Genomic DNA, 26,668 nt, shown 5'->3' with positions numbered 1-26,668 from the left:
CTTTAAGAAGGCTATAGTTTAAAGCTTCATATGATACAAGAATACAAGCCACCACTGTACAAAAACAGGTACGATTGAGGGCATAGCAAGATTTGGATGAAACACCATATTTGATCTTAAGAAATGACCTCCAGTCTGGTCCAGGGTTTACAAAGTAGATTCCCAGATATCACGAAGAACCTCCTGACCTACCCCATGGAGGCCCACTGCACACCAGACTACCTGGGCCTCCCAAGCAGCCCTTCTTGGAGGCACCAGCTTTGCAGCAATTTATAGCTCTGCACTCAATCTTCGCCCCCTCCACCCTCACCCACCCCAAGCCTCACAAGCTCATTTGCCATGAGCAAGAATCATTAAATAAATGGCCTCCTTTTCTAGGGTGTTAGAAACTAATCAAAGCAGGAATGGCTGGCCAGGTTTATTACTACTCAATGCTCTATCATCTGTTCAGACACAGCATTATTTTTGTGGTCATCCTGAATACTAAGTTCCTAATGGAACTCTATTCAATGGCGATTGTAAAACCTTGAAGCCCCGTTACTAGTACGGAGCATACTTTCATCTCGTTCTCAGTTATTGGTCAATATGTATCTCATAAGATTTTATCACATTTCACAGATGAACTGTTAATTGATTCCATGGCTATGATTAGGCAAGATCCAAGCTGGAGCTGCAGCTCTGAGGCCCATAAATTCTTTGTGCTTCTGTAAATAATAAATCTGTTTTTAATGCAAATTAAAACTACTGGTCAGGGAATTTTGGTTCTCAGTTATTAAAAGACTGGAAGTGTATAAGTGGAGAAAGGCAATAACTGCAGTAATTTCTTAAGGGGCTCTCTTATAATTCCAAACATATATATTATAGAGCAAAAGCATTACTGGAAGAAAGTAGCAAATACTCTTTCATCCAGACACGACTCCTAATTCTGTGGGAGGCAAAATACTGATAACACCAATTGTATATTCTATGGCATATAATTTTAGTTCATTCAGAATGAAAATTATATTGACTGTGGCATGGAAATACATAAATAGGGAGTTATGTGACCTATAGGAACCGGCCATAAATTTCTTATAGAGTCCTGGGGCTTCAAAACTGGAAGGGGCTTACAGGTCAACTCGTCCAGTGTTCCCATTTTACAGAAGAGAAAACAGAGACCCGGAAAAACTGAATGCCCCTGTTCATTGGCAGAATGTGGCCCCTTGATTCCCAGTGGAAATAAAAGTTACTTAATTTTGTTTCCACTTTAGACACAGTCCCCCCCCATCATGCATAACCTGCGTTACCCCCAGCAAAGCACATCATTACTTTTTCTTCCCATGCTCACCTTCTACGCAGAAACATATTTATTTGTGCATTCATAGAGAAGTGAACCTCTTTCACTTTTAGTCTTCGGGGGAACAAATGATCTTCCTACTTCCCAGCAAGACATAGGGAAGAGCACAGAAGCCCCTGTCGTTGGCCTCCTTGGATCACCCCAACACCTCTGGCCTTATGTGGAGTCTAGACCGTGAGACCAAGTTACTGCACATACCGGTGCAGTTTTAGAGGATGACAGCATTGTTTGGGGGTTATCACAGAGCTCGAGGAAAGCATGCCATCATCCTGCGGACCTCCCTTTTCCCAGCTCTAAACTGAAGTTCGCCATGTACTCTCATCACCTCTCCCTCTGGGGAGCGGTGAGGTCTTGCTTGCTAACCCTCAAAGGGGGTGAAAACAAAAGGAAAAAACAGAATTTCAGCACTTTTTCCCCCTGTGTGTTTTGGAAACTAAGAAAGCAAGCGAACCTCTTCAGAAGAACTAAAGTAAACAGCGTCTCAGAGGATGGCCTGGCTTTGACACTCTGCAACTATGACAGAGAGGGAGCTGCTCTGAGGACGTGCCTTATTTGATTTCAGTGCTATTCCTTTGTTCAAGGAAAAGCTAAACGCTAGACTGTGAACCTACAACTATCCGATAAAGTCTAGAACGCTGTCCTCCTCAAACAAAACTCTTTTCCTTTCCAATTCAATTTTGATTCAAAGAAGACTGATGATTGAAAATCTTCTGAAATTTGTACATGAAAATTATCAATATTTAATGGCCAGGAGAATTTTCTCCAGCAGACAAAGAGGCAATCACGCTTTTTGAAACTTCTGCTTGTCAGCAGATGACTCTAAAATAGCTTCCAACTTTTAAAAGACAGATTTCTGATCATATGTTATGTTTTATAAAACTTTTTTTACTTCACTTGAAACTATTCCCTGACTTCTTTTCTCCCTGCTACGATTCCTTGTCAGATTTGTATCTTTTTAATTTAGCTAAACATTTTTAAAGTACAGACAATGATTATATCAAAGAGCCCGTAGCAAAGTGAACGGTTTTACTTTTGCAGGGTTGACATGCCAGAACGGAACACATCCGCTTATTGTTTTACATGCATGCCTTCAGAAACTGCTTAGGAAAAGCAAATATTCCTTAGCCTCAGAGTAAATTGTTTCTCTTGAAAATCAAACATAAGAATTTACTAAATCTCACACAAATATTGCAACACTGACCACCAACCTCTTGAAAGAGTGTAACCAAACAACTGTGGTTTCTACATTAAAGATGGGACTGAACATATTTCATGTATGACATGAAAGCTAGACTACCTTCACCACAAAGTCACGGAAAACGCTGACAACCAGAATTTATGACCCCCCCACCCCCAGCATGGCTAACGCACAGCAGCAGCGTCAGCCCCTCTAAGGTGGGCCCCCTTTTCCTGAAGCAAGACTCGTGAAGATGTATTAGAAATTTTGACATCTATCCCAGAAACCGAATTTCTGTTTGCGCTCATACTCTTGCGCCCTTGTTGATGGTCTTTTTGATACATGCTGCATATTTCTATAACACAGATGGATTCCTTTTTCTACAACCAGGAAGGAAAGTTTACTATAGGGATAAGGCCAAGAAAGGGGGACAAAAATCTGAAAACATAACCATGTGATTGTCTTGTTTTTCGCAAATTATCCTGCAAGGATGATAATCACGATTCAAGAACATGTCTGCACTTAGAAAAATGCAAGATTTGCCTTCACCTCGCTTTCATCTGCATTTTAATTTTATTGGCAATTATAGTGGGAAGCAGGCCAAGAGGTTGGTGGCTGTCAACAAGCACAGCACACAGCAGTGTCTACAAGCTTTCAGAACTCTCAGGAGGAAAGTGGTTTATTTCTAGAGTCTGTTCATTTACATTTAATGGACTCCTCACACATTTGTAAAGCTCATCTTTCCTTATATGCAATTTCCTGCTCTTATCTCTTATTTAATTTTCTAGTAATTTAGAATTGGTACCAGCAACATTTATCTCAATTCTCTGTGCTGAATATGAGGAGGTCTCAGCATGGTCCTACGCCCGCTTCTAAGAGGGAGGGTTAGCCAAGTTGACTAACCTCGTCAACAGACAAAGAAAAACGCCTATGAGAGACCATAGCTGGTGATTACTTAGGTGATGTGGATGGTTCCACTCTGGTGCCTATTAAGAGAAAGAAGAGCAAACAAGAGGCTTGACATGGGCGAGAGATTGAATAGAAGATCTCTGAGGACTCTTCCAAATTCTGGGGGAGTTTTCCATACAGAGAAGTCAGTCCCTTCTCCCTACAATATCCTCTAGGATCTAGGAAAAGACATAGTAAGTCTCTTCGGTGTTTGGAATAATTGGTTGAATCTAGTTGCAATACAAAGAAGGATGACACCATTTCTAACTCCTATGAAGTGGTTCAGGGGGCAGAGTATTGGAGGCACAGAGGAAAATAGTGTCATGACGTGTGAGGCAGGAAAGGCACTTCTGGATGATCCCCTGCTTCTTGAGGAAAAATATTCCCAAGTCTCGTTATGGTGCTTTCACTCCAGCCTTCCACAGACTGTGCTTGCTCGCGGAAGCACAATCTTAACAAACGGGGCCAAAAGAATGGCTAGTCAGACGTTATGCTAACCGAAATAAGCGAGTCATAAAAGGAAAAAAAAACACTGTATACTTTTATTTAGACAAGGTAACTAGAGTAGTCAAAGTCACAGAGACAGGAAATAGAATGGTGACTTTCTGGGGAGCTGGGGAAAGGGAGAATTATGGTTTAATGGGTACAGAGTTGCCTTTAGAGAAGATGAAAAGTTCAGAAAATGGATGGTGTTGATGCTTCACAGCAATGTGGAATGTACTTAGTAGTAGTAGTAATAGTAGTAGTAGTAGTAGTAGTAATAATAATAAAAAATAAAAATGGTTAGTCAAAGAAAGAATTGGGGCCAAGTCAGAGCAGCTTACCTTTTCTGTGCATTCTCCAAGTGGCTTTCTTCCATTTTATGCTCTTTTTTGGCTGTGGAAGAGAAATAACTATGATCAAAACAGTATTTCCTTCTGTAACATCCTTTGTATCATCTTGTAACTTTCCTTATATCCATTCATTATCCAAATAAGTCTGAATTCAGGAGATGGCGGTCCCTACCATACGTCCTGCAGATGGCACTCTATTCGCTCCATCTGCCACCACTGCTTTCTTGGTAATAGCTACAGCCAATGGGGGCTGGGTAACTGATGTTCTCACTGGGACACTTTTGGGAGTGAGAGGGGGTGATGTTAATTATCACACCTGGACCAAAGCATCCACCGGAACAATCCCGGCCAGGTTGGTACATGTGCTCGCCTTGGCTCTAGCTGGCCTCTTTGTGAGCCTTTGATGTGCTCAGCACTTTCTCCCCTCCCCAAATATAACAAACCAGTACCACGTGCAGCAGTTCTGCTAAGATTCAAACAAATTCATGGGAATCCTTGCACATACTGTGTCTACACCCACAGCCCCACTCCACAGCGCCCCCTCCCCGCCATGGCAATCTGGGAAGCCTATGGTCTCCTTTCTCAGAATAATGTTTTTATAGACATTGAAAAACACTCTTAAGACTACTAGTAAGAAAGTCAATGATGCTGAGATATAATTTATAGATTAGGAACCAGTACTCTCTACAGACAATTTAATTAGGGACAATTTAACAAATTGGGTGTTTCTTTTACATATTTTTTCTGATTAGGAGATAATATTGTTATATAATGCTACTCTTACATGTAAAAACTGTCTAGAAAAAATAGGCAAGTCATAATCTCTATGAGCCTTAAGATTCCTTTCATTTAAGCCTACAATGATATAAAAATGAATGGAGAAAAAAAATCAATCATATCTAGGGCCTATTGTGATATTCCATGAAAATCATGAAAGGATTTTAAAAGATCCCTATTTTATTAAGCCTTGTTCTGCCCTGTACCACCTGTGAGACTGTGGGCAAGTTACTCATCAACTGTGTAGTTACTGCATCATCTGTCCTATGAAAATAGCCATGGTAACTATTATCACACATCTGTCAGAAAGATGAAATAATACAGAGGGTGCCAAAAAATGTATACACATTTTAAGAAAGGAAAAAACTATTAAAATTGTAATACTCAACATATACTGATAACAAAAGATGAATACAAGTCACGTTTGACTTCTGTAATTACAAGAGGTGCTCAAAGTGGTTACCATCAGCGTCCAGACACTTCTGATTACGGCAAACTACTGCTTGAGCAACGTTGACCAGTGTTCACTTGTATACAGTTTTTTTGGCACCCCCGGTACATGTAGACTGCTTAGCACATAATATATGCTCAATAAATGACGTGACAGGTATTATTAGTCCGTCATCATCATCAACTTCTTCACTGATTCCAAAATGTAAATTTTATCAAGTTATTCCCATGCTCAAAAGCTTCCAACAGCTTGCCATCACCCTTGACATTATCTCTAAGGTTTTGACAATGTCCCAGAAATCCCTGCCAATCTGCTCTCTGGCTCCTCTTTGACGTTACCGCCTCTTTCCCATATTCACTCCCTTCCCACATGGCTGGCCACCTTGCTGAGGCTTGAGCACGTGCACTGGGGACCTTTTCACTGGCCTCTCCTCCTCCCTGGGACACCCTGCCCACAGTCTCTGAATGACAGGCCCCCTCACTCCAAATATCACCTTCTCTGACCTCACTAAATAAAAGATCATCCCCTGCCACACACCCTGCCCTCACCGCCTCCCAGTCTCCTCATGTTACCTTTGCCCCCATGGCCTTTATCTACCTGACAGACTACTTGTTTACCCTTTTGTTTATTATACAGCAATTGATTTAAGCTCTAGGTAAGCAGCAACTTCGTCTGGCTTGTTTTCTGTTGTGCCTGAAACATGGAAAGTGCCTATATACCGTGTTTCCCCGAAAATAAGACCTAGCCAGACCATCAGCTCTAATGCGTCTTTTGGAGCAAAAATTAATATAAGACCCGGTCTTATTTTACTATAATATAAAACTGGGTCTTATATAATATAACATAATATAATATAACATAACATAATATACCAGGTCTTAATTTTTGCTCCAAAAGACACATTAGAGCTAGGTTTTATTTTTGGGGAAACAGGGTAGTAAATAATTTTAGCTCAAAAATGCATGTACTGGATAAAGATCGCTTGAAAAGAGAGATACTAAGTTTCCTAAACATATAACTTTATATTTAGAATATGAAGATAGGCTAAAGAAGATGGTAAGGTTAAAGTTGTATAGTATTTTCTCTAAGTCCGGTAAATTTCAACTAACAAAAATGATTTCCTTTTACATTACAATGATTTGGCTTTGATAACTACACTGTTTTAGGTAAAGACATAGTTACAGCTATCTTTTGCGGTATAATTTCCCCCTATCCTCCTAGCAGGAATCTCTGTGAATTAGTCTGGTTCTTAGCCAATCAGATATAGAGAAGCAACCTATTTCTCTCGTAGGCTACATCAAGTTCCCCCAAATGTGAAACAAACTAGTGGTTTGTTCTTATTCAGTGATTCTTAATTACATGCATGGCCAGACAAGAGGAAAATTCTGCTGAGGGCTGAGTGATCTTCCTGGAGCAACTTTGCTGGTCTTAGTCACCATTGGTTCCTGACTGGCTGCTTCAATGCTGTGCTAAGCAGACTATGGTCAAGCTGTCACTGCATATAAATTTAGTGACAAGAAATACCCTTCCCAAACTGAGTCAAGCATTGGACAAGATTTTGCAATAGCTTTATAAATATAGTTATTTTGGGGAAAAAAAACAGCATCCAAATGAAAAAGAGGTATTATTAAGAGGCAATGCATACAGTACAATCTTCGAGGGTGCGGGGTAAAAAAGAGTCCTCAGGAAAATAAGAACCTAGAGATCTCAATTTTTCCAAGCAGAGGGTTTATGTACAGGCAGAAAAGGCAGCACCCTTCATGGTGTGACTTGCCTAGATATTTCCTCTGCCACTGTGTGAAATTTCTATCCATGTGATTATACACTTTAAGTCTTCAAAATGCTGTAAGCAAAACAAAAAGACATTACCTGAAAGGAAAATGTTTAAAGACTGGGGTTATACATACTCAAATTCTAATATCAAATAAGGTCATTGTAAACCGAGTCTAAGAATTCTAATATTCTAAAATTTGACCCCTAGATTCTCAACACTGGAACTGACACAGTCTCAGTGTAGGAAAGCCAATAGGGAATAAGGAAATGAGAAGGCCATGGCCCATTTAAGGGAGGAAGGCACCTGCCGTTGTTACCAGATCTTTCACCTTTTCCAGAGAAGCTAGGGGTTTTAAATGAACATTCCTAACTTAAAACAAAAAACAACAACAACAACAACAAAGACAAGTTTCTAATACCCTGTTGAACAAAGAGGACCTTTCTGTTGTCCATTTCTGGCTCTGTAAGCTCTGACTTAAGCTGTTAGTAGCTACTGACATAATGACATAGGTGGGCTTGTTCTTTCATTCCATGTGCCAGGCCCTATTCTAGATGCTTGGGATTCCTCCAGTGAAGAAAACAGTCAAAGGTCGCCAAAGAACTGGGGAAGACGGACAAATAAACCAGAGAGAATAAGATCAAGTGTGAGTCATTTTTTTTTTTTTTTTTAATTGGGGAATATCGGGGAACAGTGTGTTTCTCCAGGGCCCATCAGCTCCAAGTCGTGGTCCTTCAATCTAGTTGTGGAGGGTGCAGTTCAGCTCCAAGTCCAGTCACCGTTTTCAATCTTTACTTGCAGGAGGCACAGCCCACCATCCAACCGGTAGCCTTGTTGTTGAGAGCTCACGCTCTAACCAACTGTGCCACTCAGCTGCCCCTCCAGAAGCTCAGCTGCTTCCATTATCTTCAGTCTAGTTGTGGAGAGCTTCGAACCCACAACCCTGTTGTTCAGAGCTCACACTCTAACCAACTGAGCCATCCAGCTGCCCCTCCGGAAGCTCAGTGGCAGCTCATTGTCTTCAATCTAGTTGTGGAGGGTGCAGCTCACTGGCCCATGTGGGAATTGAACCGGCAATTCCATTGTTCAGAGCTCGGGCTCTAACCAACTGAGCCAGCCAGCAGCCCCGAGTGTGAGTAATTTTTGATAAAGGGTAGCAGGAAAAAAAAAGTGTGTGTGTGTGTGTGGGAGTAGCGAGTGGGGAGAGACAATGTTTGCATTGAAGATGGCAAGTCTTAGATGAAAATTGTCCTCACCTACAACTTTGGCTAGTAGTGGCCAGGAGTGTATGTGTGGGATTTTTTTAGACTTCTGTTCTACAAAGCCACAGGGATAGTAATATTTAGGTGCTTCTTTTTTTTCAGTTTAAATAGGTCCTATGTGTGTGGTGTGTGGGGGCTGGGAGGGGCAGGCTTCTCAGAAGACTGAGTTTAGAGGAGTTCTCACATACTGACACAGCACCAGGGGACACAGAGAAACAATGGCATCCCCAACCTTGCTTTCTTCTCTCTCCTCTTTCTTTCACAAGAAGGTGCCACACTGTCTGCAATGAGTTAAATATAATTTTCTAAATCAGGGGACCAAAGTAGCTCCTTAGCCTGATGAGAGTCTCAGTTTAAGACAATAAATGCAATAAAGGAAACCAATCAGAGTACTGAAAATGAGAAGTTTCGCCTAACATCAAGTTTGTCTTCCAAACTTCTTTATCAAGACTGCATACACAGTGTGACAATGGTAAGGTCTGGAAGTACTCAGAGAAAGCTGAGAGTTAAGTTTGCATGGTGACCTACCTAAAGCATGTAATTTTTCTGTCATTGGTACAACTATGGTTCTTTTCTTAAACTTTAATTTTCTCTATTACAGCACAATAGTTATTTTTTCATAATTGTATGTTACAGACAGAAAGCAACATGGCTTCTTTCGAAGGTTTTTTATTTTTTTATTTTTTTTTGTTTAAGAGAGATCTATGTGGATTTTATTTAATGCAGCTTTTACTGAAGAAAGACTATTTGCTTTTGTGTAAGTCATTAATGTCTTGGAATTTTGTTTCCTGGTTCATTTCATGGCCATTGTCTCATTAGTTATCATGAAATCACCCTACAATAACAATTCTGAAATTCATAAGTACTGTAGCCTATCAAGTGAAGCAGAAATGGCCCTTTTTATTCAATGGTTGTGGGCCCAAGGAATGCAAATCGGAACTCAAGATAGCTAAATGCCAAGTTTTAAGCCCAGCTCTGAACTTAAGTATCATGGGAAAGCTGTATGGGTTCTGTGTTCCAGTTTTCCTCTCTGTAAAACGAAGATGATAATACCTACCTCTCACATAGTTATGGGGGCTACATGCAAAGGGCACAGTGCTTGGTTGAATCAGAATCTTTGCAGTCAGATCTTTGATAGTTCCATGTCATGTTGAGGCTGGTGGTAGTTTAAGCTTCCAATGTGACAGCTGTTTTAAAAAAGTTAAATCCAGGTGTAGCATAGTGGAAAAAGCTTGGGATTGGTGTTGGGTGGACCTGGGTTGAATTTCTGCTCTGCCACTTATTAACTGAAAGACCCTGGGGAAGTCACTTAATTCCATTGAACCTTACCCATAAAATTGGAATGATAAAATCTACCTTGCAAGGTGGTTGTGACTATTGGATGTACTGAATGTCAGAGATTAACATAATACATAATATCCTAGAGCATTGAAAAATGGCAGCCATTTAGCACTGATTGGCTAGAAGCAAATGCTAGTAATCCCTGTTCTAGCTCTCTGACTTGGGGATGAATACTGCAAAATTTCAAGCAAAATGCTGCTCTCTCTCTTAAGAATGTCTACAACCACTCTCCATAGATGATAATTTTATAATCATATTCAAGTCAGATTGGGTGTCTTTTGCTCAAAATCTCACTGTTTGCCCATTTCACTCACAAAGCCAATATCCTTACCATGACCAGTAAGGCTTTTCTACAGGAGGGTGTTCCCTCTGTCCAACCTAAAGTCAGTTTATTTGCTGTTTCAGCCCATTTTTGTTTTATTTAATGTTCAGGAGCGAAATAAAGAAACTGATTTATAATTTTACACATACCTGTGAGTTGAGAGGGTAGATGTGAGGGGACATGTGCTTATGACTATTCTCACCTAATTCTTTTTCCCACTTAATGATCATTGAATTATATAAGCTCTGAGCTGATTAAATGATTCACTTCCTCAATACTAAATGAAAGATAATGACGCAGGGATCTGTTTTTAAAAAGTAAGCTTTCTGAGAGCAAAGATTCCTTCTTTAAGCTCTAGCCTCTGTATAGTAACCTATTATAGGTTCCCTGCTTTGCACACTAAATCCAGTTTTCTCCACAGACACCAAATTGCCAACTTAAAAGGCAAACAATGCAGTCCCTATCAAAACACCAATGACATTTGTCACAGAACTAGAACAATTAATCCTAAAATTTACATGGGACCACAAAAGACTCTGAATAGCCAAAGCAATATTGAGAAACGAGAACAAAGTTGGAGGCATCGCTCTAACTAATATCAAATTATACTCCAAGGCTAGAGTAATCAAAACAGCACGATATTGTCATAAAAACAGCCACATAGATCAATTAAACAGAATAGAAAGCCAGAAATAAACTCAAACCAGTATGGTCAATTAATCTACAACAAAGGAGGCAAGAATATTATAATATGTATTATTAGGTTGGTGCAAAAGTAATTGCGGTCTTTGCAATTATTTTTAATCTTTTAGACCACAATTACTTTTGCACCAACCTAATACAATGGGGTAAAGACAGACTCTGCAATTAATGGTGCTGGGAAAACCAGATACGTGCAAAAAAGTGAAACTAGACTATTTTCTTACACCATATATGAAAATGAACTTAAAATGGATTTAAGACGTAAATGTAAGACTTGAAATCATAAAACTCCTAAAAGAAAACACAGACGACAAACTCTTTGACATTGGTCTTAGCAATATGTGTGGGGTAATGCCTCCTAGGGCAAAGGTAACAAAAGCAAAAATCAACAAAGGGATTACATCAAACGAAAAAGCTTTTGCACAGCAAATGAAACCATCAACAAAACGAAAAGACATCCTACTGAATGGGAGAAGATATCTGCTAATGATATATCCAATAAAGGGCTAATATGCAAAATATAAAAGAAACTCATACAACTTAACACAAAAAAACCCCCAACTAATCTCATTAAAAAATGAACAGACTGGTGGTGGAATTGTAAATTGGTACAACCACCATGGAAAACAGCATGGAGGGGAGGTTTCTCAAAGAATTAAAAATAGAACTACTTTACGACCCAGCAATTCCACTCTTGGTTAGTTATCCAAAGGAATCCAAAACACTAATTCAAAAAGATACATGCCGCCCTATGTTCATTGAAGCATTATTTATAATAACCAAGATAGGGATGCAACCTAGGTGTCCATCGATGGGTGAATGGATAAAGAAGAGGTGCTACATATATACAAGGGAATATTAGCCATAAAAAGAATGAAATCTTGCCATTTGTGACAACATGTATGGACCTAGAGGGTGTTATGCTAAGTGAAATAAGTCAGACAGAGAAAGACAAATACTGTATGATTTACCTTATACATGGAGTCTAAAAAAACAAAACAAACAAACAAAACAGAAACAGACTCATAGAGAACAAATGGACAGTTGCCAGATGGGAAGGGGGTGGAGGGGATGGGTAAGAAAGGTGGAAGGGATTAAGAAGTACAAATTGCCAGTTATAAAAATAGTCACGAGGATGTAAAGTTACAGCATAGGGAATATAGTCAGTAACACTGTAATAACTATGTATTGTGTCACATGGGTACTAGATTTATTGGGGGGGAGGTTACTTCATAAATTATATAAATGTCTAATCATGATGTTGTACATCTTATACTAATATAATATTGCATGTCAATGTAATTGAAAAAAAAAAAGGCAAAATAGATTCTGCCACTGCTCTGCCTGATGTGTTTGCTCACCCCTCTCTGTCCAGGATGAAAGAAACTCACATTGCACAGTAAGCCCTTCAGGACCTGACTGCGGCTACTTCCTGTTACAGGCTCCATGTTCCTGTCACGTGGGACTCCTCCCTCTTCCCAGCACTGGGCACTCAATCTGTCTTCTTGTGCCTTTACTTTTGGGCACGCTGCTCCCTCTGCTTTGAATGCCTCTTCCCCTCCCCCCTTGGTCCTTCCCAAACACTCACAGTGTAAATGTCTTTCTTTCCTTCAGAACCCAAGCTTTGTGGAGCGCTCTGTGAAGGCTCCTCTGCGAAGCCCTCCACGTGGCCTCTCCTCCAAGGGGTGGCGAGCTGCTCTTTCTGTGGAGCTCCAGCAGCACTGCGCTCACATATGTGGGACACGGTACGCAGGTGACCTGCTGGCAGGCTGCACATTCTGCTGGACTCTGTGCTTCTGGAGGGCAGCCGCCAAAACCTATTTCATAGCGTTTCTCTCAATGAACGCCTAGTAGGTACTCCACTTATTTGACAGCCGGAGACACCGACAGGAAGGGAGCCATACTAATAGAACCCAGTCCCTGCTCATTATCTCCTCACTGGGGGGCCATAGCCCATTTCCTGGCCCAGCAATTTCTAATCTCCCATTTTCTTTTTGCAACAAAACAAAAAAGATCCCAGTAGAGTCAAAGGGTGAGAGAGTACTATTTTTTCATCCTGTTCTCTCTTGTTTTAGATTGATACATCATTTAGATTGATATATCACAGGCACGGATATCATCCACTTTTGAGTTTCATCTGTATCGGACTGAATTTTTAAAACACAGTAATTATAAAAAATGTAAAGTTTTTATAAGTGGAATGACATCTTTAGAAAAGGTGTCACCTGATATTCTAAAACCTGAAAATTTTTAGAAAATATTCAGACTAGAAACACTGATCATCTATATGTACCAAACTATACAAATTTATCCTCAAGAAGGTGATGATTCATGCACTGAAAGTAGCTGAAGGAGGAGGTCACTCTTCAAAGAAAGTGGGGGTTTTATGCCAAATATAATTAAGTCATATTTATGTATACCCATTTGGGAGGTAGTAAATTGTGGAAGGAGGGGACGGGATAGAGGTTGGAATATCTCCTTAGTATTCTTTGCACAGTCTATTACACTTTAATATACCATGGTTTATAGACCTGACATGGTTGGTATAAACCAACAGGACACACAGTAAAGAAGCTGTTTTTATTACAGCTCTACAAATAGAGGAGCCAGGTGATGCTAACGAGGAAACAAAGGGACCGCACTGCGCTTCATGTGGTAGCCATCTGATGAGAACACGGCAGGCATTTTTCATTTCTTAGCAAATCGCCCCGTCGTGCACTTTCCAGGGGAAAAGAATGCTTTCACCAACACAGGCAACAGCACACTGACACTGGAAAGAGGGACCGGGGCCTTTTAATGTTTAATTGAGAGGGGAAAAATATAAATATATGGAGCCACTGAGTTTTGGAGAGGTCTTACTCTTACTGTTTTTCTCTTGGTATGTTTGCCCAGGGAGGATGATATCTCCTTATTTAGTCTTCCTATTTTATTCGTTTTGCTGGTTGTGGTTAAATTAGAAGAATGGTCATTTCTGGTCTTGTCATAGAGTTTACATTTGCACAAATCTAGTTGGACAGTAAATCTGAAGAGCATAAGGGGCCATTTGTGAGATTTTCTGTGTAAATTGGCATGAGGTTGTATAAAGGCATATCAAGGGTCCCAAGATATGGGTATAATTTGATTTTCAGGTCACCTGCCTAAGGTTAACGTTGACTAGAAGACTCAGCCTTTTGATGAAAATACCAAGTAAAAGCCATTGTATCAGAAGACTTTGAAGAAGTCTTTGGAGTCATAAAATCAAAGGAACCCAGATAAAAGGAGTCTTGAAAGTCATCTAGTCTAACATTCAGGCTGCTGTTTGAGCCAAGACCCTCTGTGTTCAGACTTTCCAGATCTCATCTTTTCCATCATTTTTTATCTGCCATTTTCAGTTGCCCTTTATAACAGAACCTGAATATTTTTACAGGCATCAAAGAAAAGGAAAATATTGGCATCACCTAACTTGGGCACCTGGGACCTTTCTCAACCAAAGTTCATCTGAACTGCAGAACTTGAAAAATGATTCGAGCAGCTCTCAGTCTCCTCCTCTCCCCCACATGTACACATAAGTTGTATCATTCTAGATGCCACAGGGAGATGTCAGCTCATTACACAAAATGGTGGTGCAAGGGTAACAGGGCTTAATTATCTCATAAATGGTTGAAAAAAGTCAGTCCTGATGCGATCAAGCTTATAAATTACTTACGATCTTAAGTCATTTACGTTTTTATATTTCTAAACCTAGGCATGATAATATTCAAATAACTCAGTGCCTGACCACTGCAGTGTACACCTGAAGCTGAATAATAATGAATATCACCTATAATTTTATATATATATATATATATATATATATATATATATATATATATATATATATATGGTCTCAGGAAGTGGAGTACAGCATAAGGAATAGAGACAGTGGGAATGTAATGGCTGTGTGCGATGTCAGAGGGGTAGTAGATTGGGGGAGGGGGGTTATCACTTTGTGAGGGGCATAAATGTCTAACTCTTACATTGTTTTGTACACCTGAAACTAATAATAAAAACAATGAAAGATTAGAGATACAGACACAGCATATTCATACAAAATAGAAAAAAAATTAAATATTTTCATTAAAATGTTTCACGGATGTAAAAAAAAAAAAACACTCATAAAAATCTTACTGCTATAATGATTTGAATTAGAAAAATTTCCCTGGTTACACAATGGAAAGAAATATATTATTCTTTTATATTTTCTGATGACTATAATAATTTTTTGTAGGCGATAAATACAGTTTAAGGGACTACAATATAATTCTCAGTGTTCATCAGATTATGCATTTGGTGTTTCTCTATAGTAACTATTGCAAAAGTAAACAGTTTATCCATTCACAATTCTAGCAGGTAACCAGGTTATGAGTATAACAGGAATCTAAATGAAGTAATTTTATCCATCAGTCACAAGTCAGCCCACTGTAAAAGCTGTATGACTTTTTTTCAATATACCTTTACCGTAGATGAGACTTTTGCTCCCACAGCTAAATTTTTCAACCATTCACAATATTGACACAACATGTAACCTTTAGATTTTATGAGGAATTCTGTTCATTCTTCTTAAAGACAACCATTTCATTAGCTGTTAATTTTCTACTCTATTTTTCCATCTGTTTCTGTGTAATCCAGTGAAATCTCACTGTGCAGCACAACTATTTGTACACAGCAATTTTTGTGGCTTCAAGGTGATACAGATGTAATTACTTGAGAAAGTTTGGTAAGACTGTATAATCTGTAAACCAGCTATAACCTAGTCCAGAAGTTTAATTTTATAGAAATGAGAAAATGGATACCCAAGTTGATGAAGTGACTTTCCTGGGTCACACTAAGAGTGTCAGAATCCAGGTCTCTTGCCTCATAATTGGGTATACTTTCCAATGCCCCCTGCTGCTTCCCTGGGGGTGGGGGGCAGTGCTTTTCTCCAAAATTCTCAAATACTAAGGTGGTACCTTGGAGCTGTACTGTACTGCACATTTTCTACAGAAGTATATACATCAGAGAGAAAGTGCCAAGATGGAATTTCAGCTTTCACTCTAAATTTCCTGACTCTTGATGCTTTGAAACAGACCATGGGGGTAAAATTTTAGAATGATCTGGTGAGAGGCTCATTAACATTAATGGGAGTCAGGTGGTTGCAGGGCCTGAAATTCTCCATGTTATCTCATCTTCCAGGCCCATATATGTCTTTAACTTATCAGCATTAATAGAAATGACATGTCCTTTGTAAAAATGTTTTTTTCTTAGTCATTTTTTTCACAGCTACTTCTAAGTAAGCATATTTATAAAATGTGGTTTTCACTTAAAGAATAATTATACATAAATCCTATTTCCTGAAGTGTCTACCTTGTCTCCCTGTCGTCTCATTTCCAGTGGGAAGGCTCCGACCATCTACCATGCTTTAGAATTTTTTCAGGGGTGCTGGAGGGACAGTGAACTCCATCTGTAGCTTCATCATGCAGGGAGCAGACACAAATGAATCATCATTTAGGAAATATTAGGAGTTGCAAAGAAGCCAGATTTGTAAAAGAGGGCTACCCCCATTTTGTTCCATGAAGAACCTTGGTGAAATTTCAAAGACAATGGAGTTCAGAGTTGTGAGACTATAAATAACCATTTGGTGATAAATGGCAGGTAGACTAATATTGGAAGATCTCCTTTAGTCTACCTAGTTGTTTAGTCTCCCAAACAACTCTGTCCTATCTTGGTATTAGCATTAACCTAAAGGTATATAATCTGGAAGGCATGGACCTTTTGTTTAAAAAATTTTGTATTCAAAATGCTTAGCACTTGAGACTATAAACTAAGTGTTAATAAATCAATACCTTGTTGCTCCATTCATTGGTGAGAATGACTACAAAAGCAGCCGCTAGTTTGAATTTGTAAGCAGGTTCAGGAGCGACATGCTAACAGGATCCCTGGTCATTTTTTTATTTTTATTTTTATTTAAAGTAGTGCTTTTTAAAAGCAAGGGCTTTGTTTGTTTGTTTGTTTTTCATTTCATAGCATTTTAACTACTTGTTTTTCAACAAATCTTTCTTTAAGCACCACATTAACAAATTGGGAAAAAAAGTGCACCAATTGGCTTCTTTGGGTTTCCCACAATTACATCTGATGACTATCCACATTATTTAGGGCCATCACTTGATTCTTTGTACCTCCACTTGTTCATCTGTATACTGGGTAAAATGCAACCTTACACTTGAGAACTTTGGAGCTACAAGAAACGTAAGAAATCACCTAGTGTAAACCTCTTATGCCAAAAGTGAGCTAAGTTAAACAATAGGGGACTGAATAAATACATGTTGGATTTATAATGGAATAGTTTACTGGACTGTGACGGCTTCAGCCCACCACCCACAGCTAATGGGATCCAACAGCAGTCAATGTACTAGCTGATCAGTTAGTATACTTATGAAGCAGTAAAATAACCTTATTGAAGGTGGTGGCAGCAATGATGATGATAATGATGATAATGGACATTCACTGAGTATTGAGTGCACGACAGATAACATGCTAAGGGATTTACACAGATCGTTTAACTTTTCAAGGCATTTATCAGGTGAGTTCTATATTGTGGATAAGGGAGTGAAAGTTTCAAATTGTTCCATTACTTTCTAGGTGTTGGCCTTGGGCAGTTAACTTGGCTAAGACTGAGTTTTCCAATCTACAAATGGAGGTAATAATAGGATCTACATTAGACAGTTGTTGTAATAATTAAATAAGATGTTTGTAAGGCACTCAGCCATTGCACCAGCCACATGAGAGTACTAAGTGTAAATTATTACAGTCATTCATACCGCTACAATTCTTAGTCATCCAACGATGTTGGCTTGTTCAGCTTTTCTTGGATTCCCACGAGCCTTGTCTGAGAAATTGAGCTTCCTGTTTTTTCTTTAGTAATATGTGTATCCCTATAATAAACCCCCTAAGACCTGAAGCAAATGCACTACATCCAAAATACCCCAAATCATGCTTTCAAATGATATCATGGGAAATTACTATGACATCATTATAAGTGAAAAAAACTCAGTAGTAGATATGGTGTGACTAAAATTATATTAAGATGCATATCACAGAAATAAATGATACATCTTTTAAAAATATAGGTGCTCCGATGTTCATCGCAGCTTTATTTATGGAGCCCAAGACATCAAAACAACCAAAGTGTCCTTCAATAGATGATTGGATGAAGAAGATGTGGTATATATACACAATGGAATACTATTCTGCCATGAAAAAGATGAAATAGTGCCATTTGTGACAACATGGATGGATCTTGAGATTATTATGCTAAGCGAAATAAGTCAGACAGAAAAAGTCGAGAACAATAAGGTTTCACTGATATGTGGGATATAAAACTGAAAACAAAAAAGGAACAAGACAAACAAATAAAGAAACAAAAACTCAGACACAAACAATAGTTTAGTGGTTCCAGAAGGTAAGGGGGGGGTGGTAAATGAGGATAAATGGGATCAAATATATGGTGATGGAAGGAGAACTGACTCTGGGTGGTAAACACATAAGGGGATATATAGATGATGTAATACAGAATTGTATATTTGAAACCTATATAACTTTAATAACCATTGTCACCCCAATAAAATGTAATTTAAAAAAATCAGAAGGCAATATACCAAAATATTACAGTTGCTATTTCTGCCTCTGGTTAATAGGGTTTTTGTTTTTTTAAATGTTTTTAATTGTTTTTCGAAGAGTTAGTATCATTTAATATAATCAGAGAAAGAAACAACAGATGCTGTTGGAAGCACAGCACGTTCAAAGCAAGTGAATTGCCTAAGGTCATACAACTAGTTTGGAACAAAAAAGAAAGAACTTGTCCCCTTACTTCAGTCTAGTTTTCACTATGCCACGTTATTCTTTATAGGTTCCTGCTTAAAAATTATAAAATTGTCATATTACAGAGTGGAAATTTAGAGAAATAAGAAGTCATAACTGAAAAACAAGCATTTGAATGAATAAGTTAAATTTAAATGAATAGTCACCTAAAGTCCTAGTCCTTTATTTATACCTTAACACACACACACACACACACACACACACACACACACACACAAATGTGAAATTCTATGATCTCTATAAAGTAACCATCCACATATTTTTATAAATTGTCCTGAAATATATCCAATATGAAGAATGGTTTTAATCACATTTTAAAGGCTAAAACTTAGATAAAAAGCCGTTACGCATGGTCAGAGATCTTAATAGCTTAAGATTGATCTTAACTAATCAAAAACGAAGAGGGGGGGAAAAAAGTCATACTCATATATCAGATAAAATATAATATGGCACCCATACCTTTACAAAGGAGAGTTCTTCTCCATCTAGATTTATTTATACTAAACCTCTGACATCTTTGTAGCATAAGACATTTGTTAAACAATCGAAGCTCTCCCTCTAGAAAAATGAGTGTTCAGATGTTTAGTCATGAACATAAATGGACCACCACAATGTCAAGTAAGTGATCATGAAACACCCTTTGCTACCCTTAAACCAATCTTCTTTCAGAACCATGGAAAGGCTAAGTGTACTTATTACGAAATATGACTTATAGAGAGAGCCCCGGTAACTGAAAAGAAAGTCTCACTTCCCTGATATCTGCTATTGCTTTGAGCATCAAGATACTTTAACTACTTTTCTTTCATATGGTCAAGAATTTGTCATAGCTGGGGCTTTAAATTGGTCCACTAGAAATGGTACCCAAGAGTTTTCATAACTTTAACAGTTGTGATGTTACTAAGAATCTAGATGCAGGGAAGTTAAGTAATAGTCTATTTCTCGGGAGATATTTCCAAGAAAAGAAAATACTGGGAGAACTAGGATTCCCAAAGAAGAAGCTACAGAAACGATTTCCCTTATTAAAACCCACAGAATTTGTTCCACCAGTAGAAGTTATGCGGAAAGACCATTAGCACAGCGATCGTTATCAGAGTCAGTAAAAGGAAACAAAGAAATGAAGCTTGGTTTTAAACCGGATCACTTTGCTTATAAGACTGCAGAGGTGAAAGTGCTGATGGTGAGTTTAATAGAATTCGAGCTGGCTCCTCTGGAGTCACCTTTCAACAGTAACTGTCATCCTCTTTTTTCTCCCTTTTCAACAAATCTTTATATTTTCCCCAGATTTTAAAAATAGTAAGTCCTCATTATATAACATTTGGATATTTGAGGGGAAAAAATAAGAAAATAAAAAGAATGCTTAAGCCTTTCTTAAGTAATGGCCTCTATTAATATTTTGATTCATTTTCATAAATGTAGGTGTGCATTTGTAATCATATACTCATTTGTGCTTTTTTATATAGTTGAGATCACACTGAATATATAATTCAGTTTCTTGCTTTTTCATTGAACATTCAAGGCATAGGTTAAATTTTAAATAACTACTTTTATAGATAATTTATAATTTAATTTATAATTTTTGACAGTAATGGTTGAAAAATAAGCTTTTATTTCAAAGTGGGTATGGAACCTATTCAAATAAAACAAAAACATTTTCTGACCGTGTTTCTTAAATGAGATCTTGTAGGAGAGAAATGTCAGTTAGGACTATTCAAATAGTATTATCAAATATAATTAAAGCGGATTTGAATCATTTGATTCAATTTGGAAACAATCCCTTTAGTCTTCCTATTTTTGTGGCTTAGTGGAGAAATGTTTTAGATGGCCACAAGTATTAAAGTCATGTCAAATGCTACAAAACAAGTTACAATTTCTATCCACTGTGCTTAAACCTAATATACCTGTCCTGTATTTGAAAAATACAGGCTAGAAAAGTATCCTTAACAGGCAAAAACACTGAGACTTCCGATATGCTTGGAAGTAAGTGTGAAGTCTCTGGGCATAGGAGAAGCCACACACACACCTCATAGAAAATAAGTCGCCCTTCAAATCCGAGAGAGGTGTAGAAATATTCAAATACTACGTTGGAGAAGTGCCACTATCTCCTTTAGGCAGGAACCTGAAGTTAATTGTGGAAATGGCATGAAGCTGATTTCAGAAAGAAGAAGAAAAGCAAAACCCCGCCCCCCCCCCAAAAAAAAAAAAAAAAAAAAAAAAGAAACCTCATGAAACCAGAGGCTTGAAATGTTTTACTGGAGAAAAACCATAGCATTACCTCCTCCTGTGGGATGATAACAATGATTTATGAAGCTGAAGTCATTTCTAGTGATTGTGCTTCGGGGAGATTGGTTTCACATGATCTGTGAAGCCAGGCAATGGGAGCTGAAGAAGAACCCCACATGTTCAATTGAGGCTCCGATCTGGCCTCTTCAAGGGGATTCCAGAACTCCGTGGAGGGGGAAGAAAAGCTATTGCTTTCTGATCCATGAACCCCCTTCTCCCCTCCCACAAGCTCATTAGGTGGACACAAGGCTCTCTTAGGCTCTTTCCTTTTAAAAGTATTACTGCTTCTGCTGTGGGGGGGTGGGGGGGTAGAAGCTCATTGTAAATGCACAGCAGGATAGTAGCAAAGCCGAGATTAATTCCCCATGGATTTATACGGGTCGTTCTCACCCACGATGACTTGTACCGTTTCAAAGGTGCTTATGCTGCTGTTTTTATGGCTGGTCACTAACTTTATTCTGGCATATGGCGGTTGGCGCCATGACACGGAGTGAACATTTTATACCTGAATTAAAGTGGCTATTTGACAGTTTCTGTCAGAAAGTTCAGAGCAAAGAATTTGTGGGACAAGATTTATTGCATATTTTATATGGGACACATCTGTTTCTTTGCTAGCTTTGTTCCTTCCCTTAAAAAAAAATTTAAAGACATTTCCTAAAGAAATATAATGACTGATAGAAAAATAAATTTCCAAAACAGAAGAAAAACATGGTCAAAAGTTGGAATATTTAGGACCTAATTAAAAAAAACAAAACAAAAAAGAACCACTTACTTTGAGAAGGAAAAATGACTCGTAGTCATGAATAAAAGATCAGTGAAATAATGCAGTTATCATTGGCAATTATTTTATGGCTGGTTTCATGCCATATATATATAATGAAGTTAAAAATGTAAGTGCATAACCTAGCATTTTCTGTATACTTGAAACAGGACTGGAAAGAATAATCTGCCTTTGATGTACTTTTTAAGATTCTGCTATCCCCCATGGTGGACTAAATAATACGTCCAACTACATCAGTGTTAAACAAAAAAATTACAGATTTTTAAATATTTAAAATTAATATGCCTAAAGATAAACGCAGACAATTTCCAACCAAAATTCATCAACGCGATGTGAAGGGCATATATAAACTTCATCCTCATCTAAAAACTCTTCCTATTGCAGCGAGTACCATAACAGAGATTTGTGATTACATAAACACTGGACTCAACCTGGAATCTTGTATTAACGGGCTACTTTTTATCTTAATTGTGACGGGAGAGCCTTTAATTCTGAATACTGAAATATTGAAAATAAAACTTTCACTCTTAATTATTTTGAAAAATTAATTTTTAATTACTTTAGGTCATACGCACTCTCCTCATACAAATATTAAACGTTAGAGATTGAGTCCCCTTTGATAGCCATCTACGCATCACCCTCCATCATCCCAGACACACATTCTCATGCTCTCCTGAGACTCAACTACTGTTATGGGCTTGAAGTATACCCTTCCAGAACTTCCGAGTGTCCCTGTACAATGTGTGCAAGGTTTTTCTAACTCAGACAGAGAAGAAGACTTGCTTGCTCCTAAGGTATGCATCGTTTATATTTTACTCAAGACTGTCAAATAGACGTCCACAGCTAGAGTAGCACGTTATACTCCTAACAACCAATACTATCAAACTTGAATTTTGGCAAACCACATAGATTTTGGTACAAATCCTTACTATATGTATTGCAGATATCTTTTCCCATGCTTTCCACTTGCCTTTTGACTTTGTTTACAATGTCTATCACGTACGCATTTAATATTGAAGTAGTCAAATCATAAGTACTTTCCTCATGTCTTTCGCTTTTAAATTCACTTTAAAAAAGACCTTTGCTTCTCTCAAGGTCATAAAGATGTCCCATATTTTCTTAGATATTTTTGTTTTTTATGTGTCTTTTTATATTTAGTTCATTAATCATTTTGAATCGGATGGGCCAGGACTCCTTTTTTTGGAAATAGATAAGCACTGTTCAAATAGCATTGGTTTTTCTAAACGGTAATCAGAGTATGCAAATAACAGCAGTTTTGTTTCCTAGCTCATATTTAAACATGTAACGTCTTTTTCCTTCACATCGCCCTGGCGAGGGCTTTCAGCTTCTGAGTAAAGTTGACCCATTCATGTTCATTGTGATTACAGATGTATTTGGATTTATCTCTGTTGTATTTAATTTTGCAGTTTCTTTTACCAGGCTTTCTAGCTATTTCCTTTTCCTCCTTTCCTGACTTTTGTTGGATTCGCCACCTTGTCTTTGTTTTAATTTTTCTTTACTGGTTTGAATATGATTAATTTTAACTTTTGGATTGCTGAATACGTTTAAATTTCAATACGCATAACCCAAATATCTGTGATTCAAAGGGTATCTAGAGTTAATTATAGCTCTGTACCCTAACTCGGAACAATATAAGGGTGGTCTGCTTTTTCTTTCTCCCCCTGCCACTTTCTATGCCACATCCCATATTGATTGATTCATCTGACATTTTACTCTCAGATTACCCTAAACAGATCCTTTACAATTAAATTTAATCATCATTTTATGATTTTATTTGTTCATTATATCCTTTGCCACTCCATTTTTTCATAGGATTCATTTTCCTGTTGAAGGAATGCAACCTCAAGAGAGGATTTACGAATAGTACACTTTCTACGCTCTGTGAGTCTCAAAAGAATTCACTTTTCTCTTTCACTTTGATGATGTAAGTTTAGCTAAGTGTAGAATTCTAGCTTCAAAATAATTTCCCTTCACAATTTTAAATTTATTACTTTATTGTTATCTTGCATTCAGTGTTGCTGCTGAGAAGTTTGTTGTTTAGCTCTCAGAGTTTTTCTAAACCCGTGTTTCTCAAAGTTGATTATAAAGAGTTAAAGGTGTGTCTACATGTGCGTTTATCTTTCATTGCCCTGAAGAACTCTTTCAATAAAAGATGCTATGTCTTTCTCTTTTATAGGAAGTGATCGCATATTGTATCTGTGAGTATCTGTTTCTCTTGACTTGTATTAAATAGATGTTGGATTAAACAGATTAAAGTTCTAAAAAACATTTTCTATACCTCATCATTTCTCCACACTTTCCATATAGCGTGTTTCCCCGAAAATAAGACCTAGCCAGACAATCAGTTCTAATGCGTCTTTTTGAGCAAAAATTAACATAAGACTCAGTAGTTTTTTCTTCATGCTCTAGTCTAAAATAATTCCTTTGACTTCATCCATCTTTCAACTCACTAATTTGATTTTCAGTGATATCTATTTTACCATTCTGTGCATTCACTATTTTTTAAATATAGCCAACCAAAATTTTCATTTCTATGTTTTCCACTGGATTTTTGTTTTTTAATGGAGTGGTGTTCTTTTGTAATTCTCTGAAATTATAAAACATATATGCTTTGAAGACCTGTTCTGCCACAAATGTATTTTCTCAGGTGTAAGTTCTTCTGCTTGTTGAGTTTGTTGGTTTTTCCCTTGTTGATTCTGGAGAGTGCACCAGTCTTTGTAGCTGAGTCTCACCAGTGGGTGCAGGAGTGGGATATTGGGCTGTAGCTTGTATTCTAGTTGTTTTGGGGACAGTGGAGGAGAGATAGAATGTTCTACTAGGCAGGGTACTCCCTCAGATCAGCGGGTGCCCAACGCACTGCTCTGTCTCTCCTCTCCAAGAGCCCCTTTCATGGCCTTGTTGAAGAAGTAGATACTTCCATTGTGGTTGTCTGTTCCAGGGCATGACCAAAGGGGCTGCCTCTACACAATGAGAAAACTTGCCCAAGGGTTGTAACTCCAAGCTACTGCTTACATTTCAAAACTCAAAGTTTTACATGTTTCCCCCATAGATTTATGATGATAGGATAGTTCATGCATGCTTTTCTTAGATTTTACAACCAAATAAAAATGCCAAAGTGGCAATCTTAACTATTATCATAAGTAATGATGTGGGGTGTAAATAATCATTATTAACCACTTAAAAATAATACCTATTTTAAAGGAGCCACATGGAAACAAAGCCCCTGAAACACACTATTCCAAGTCACACTGGAAGTGTATTCACACATGCTTTACAGGTCATGTTCACATTTGCAAAGTACACTTCACAGAATGAGTGTCTCTGAACTCACAAGGGAGAAGGTACAGAGCCTAGAACAGTAATATCCCATTGCAGAAACAGTGGAAGACCACGTTGAAGCTGTGTGCCCCTGCCAAAAGCCACGTGCTTCCTTTTTCGCAGTTCTATAAAATGGCATCTGTGAAGAAACCAGATTTCCTTCAAGTGCTGGAAGCCGCACACATTTGGAGAACAAGGGGTTTGGGATGACAGCACATGGCACCACCAACAGAGACCACACTGCAGTCACGGGAGGACTGGGGGGAGAAGTCAGAGCGGGGTTGGGGAAGGCAGGAATTTTTTAAAATTCTTGGCCACTTTATCATTAATTATGGCATTAAATAAATAGGAGCACCAATTGAAAAGGGACATGTCCCATTTCCTTCATGCCATGAAATGCAAGTCTACTGGGGCAGGATCTGGAGTCCAGCAGCGATTTGCAGAGGCTGAGATTCTTATGTAGTTTCCTTAGTTCCAATAAATAATACATTATTGATTCATTTGTTACATATAGGTAATGCTTTACAGTTTACCACACATTTTTAGAAACAGTGTTTTTTGTTTTTGTTTTGTTTTTTAGTTTTTTAAATTATCGTGAAGGACAAAGTACGTATCCCAGCAAGGTAGACAGGTTCATATTTAATACTGGTCAATATCTCAACCATTCTGATCACTTTCTGCATCCCCTCCACTGGCTCTTCTTCTCCCTCCTCTTGCACTCTAGATATGTTCAGCCTCCAAGGCTGTCTCTTGGCTCTCCACTCTTCTATCTTTATATAACTAGCCACACAGCTACCATTCTTCCGCTGATGAATCTCAAGTCGATACTGTCAACTCCAAATTACATTCTCAACAACAGATTTGCATTTCTTCTGCCCCATAGGTCACCATGACATGAATAGCTGTCCAGAAATTCAAATTATCCCTGAGTCCGCCACCATAACGCAAAGCTGTTTCTTTCACAGTCTTCTACAACTCAGCACATGGCATCACCATTCACTAAGATGATCAAGACTTGGGAATTATTTCTGGCTCCCCACTTTGCTTCAGCTCCAAGGTGGAAATTGTTACCAAACCCCTGTCTTTTCTACTTCCAAAATATATCTTGAATTCATCCATGTTTTTCCATCTCGATTTCTACCACTAGGGTCCAAAAAAAAAAAAAAAAACGCTGTTGTTTTTCACTGAAGTTACTTTAGTAATCTCCTTATATCTATTCTTACTTCCTTCCATTTATTTTCTACATGCAATCAGAATAATCTTTTAAAACATGAATGCGGTCGTTACTGTTATTTCACAAACTCTTCTAAGGCTCCCCACTGAATACTGAATAAAATCCAAATTCCTTCTCCTGGCCTTCAGGGTTCTGGACGGGCAGCTTGCCCTGGGTTCTAGTGGCACTAGCCCATTTTAGTTTCTCAGTATGCCAAGCTCTCACCCACCTCGGGGCTGTCACCCATGACATGCCTTCAG

At 38.2% G+C, this 26,668-nt stretch overlaps 1 protein-coding gene across 4 annotated transcripts in view; it reads right to left on the bottom strand.

Annotated features, from left to right (window-relative positions):
* Window positions 1-26,668, bottom strand: part of FMN1 (formin 1) — a 380,104-nt gene that overhangs the window by 33,473 nt on the left and 319,963 nt on the right. For all 4 annotated transcript variants that reach the window (XM_074327933.2, XM_074327935.2, XM_074327934.2 and 1 more), the window contains one exon: window positions 4,286-4,337. In XM_074327933.2, coding sequence (XP_074184034.2) covers window positions 4,286-4,337 — 52 coding nt within the window. The remainder of the gene's footprint in view (window positions 1-4,285; window positions 4,338-26,668) is intronic.

This window comes from Rhinolophus sinicus, chromosome 3 (assembly GCF_057876585.1).
Source record: "Rhinolophus sinicus isolate RSI-liver-muscle chromosome 3, RSI-T2T, whole genome shotgun sequence".
NCBI classification, from domain to species: domain Eukaryota; kingdom Metazoa; phylum Chordata; class Mammalia; order Chiroptera; family Rhinolophidae; genus Rhinolophus; species Rhinolophus sinicus.
The sequence above is the reverse complement of the archived record's forward strand: the minus strand, read 5'-3'. Positions and strand labels throughout refer to the sequence as shown.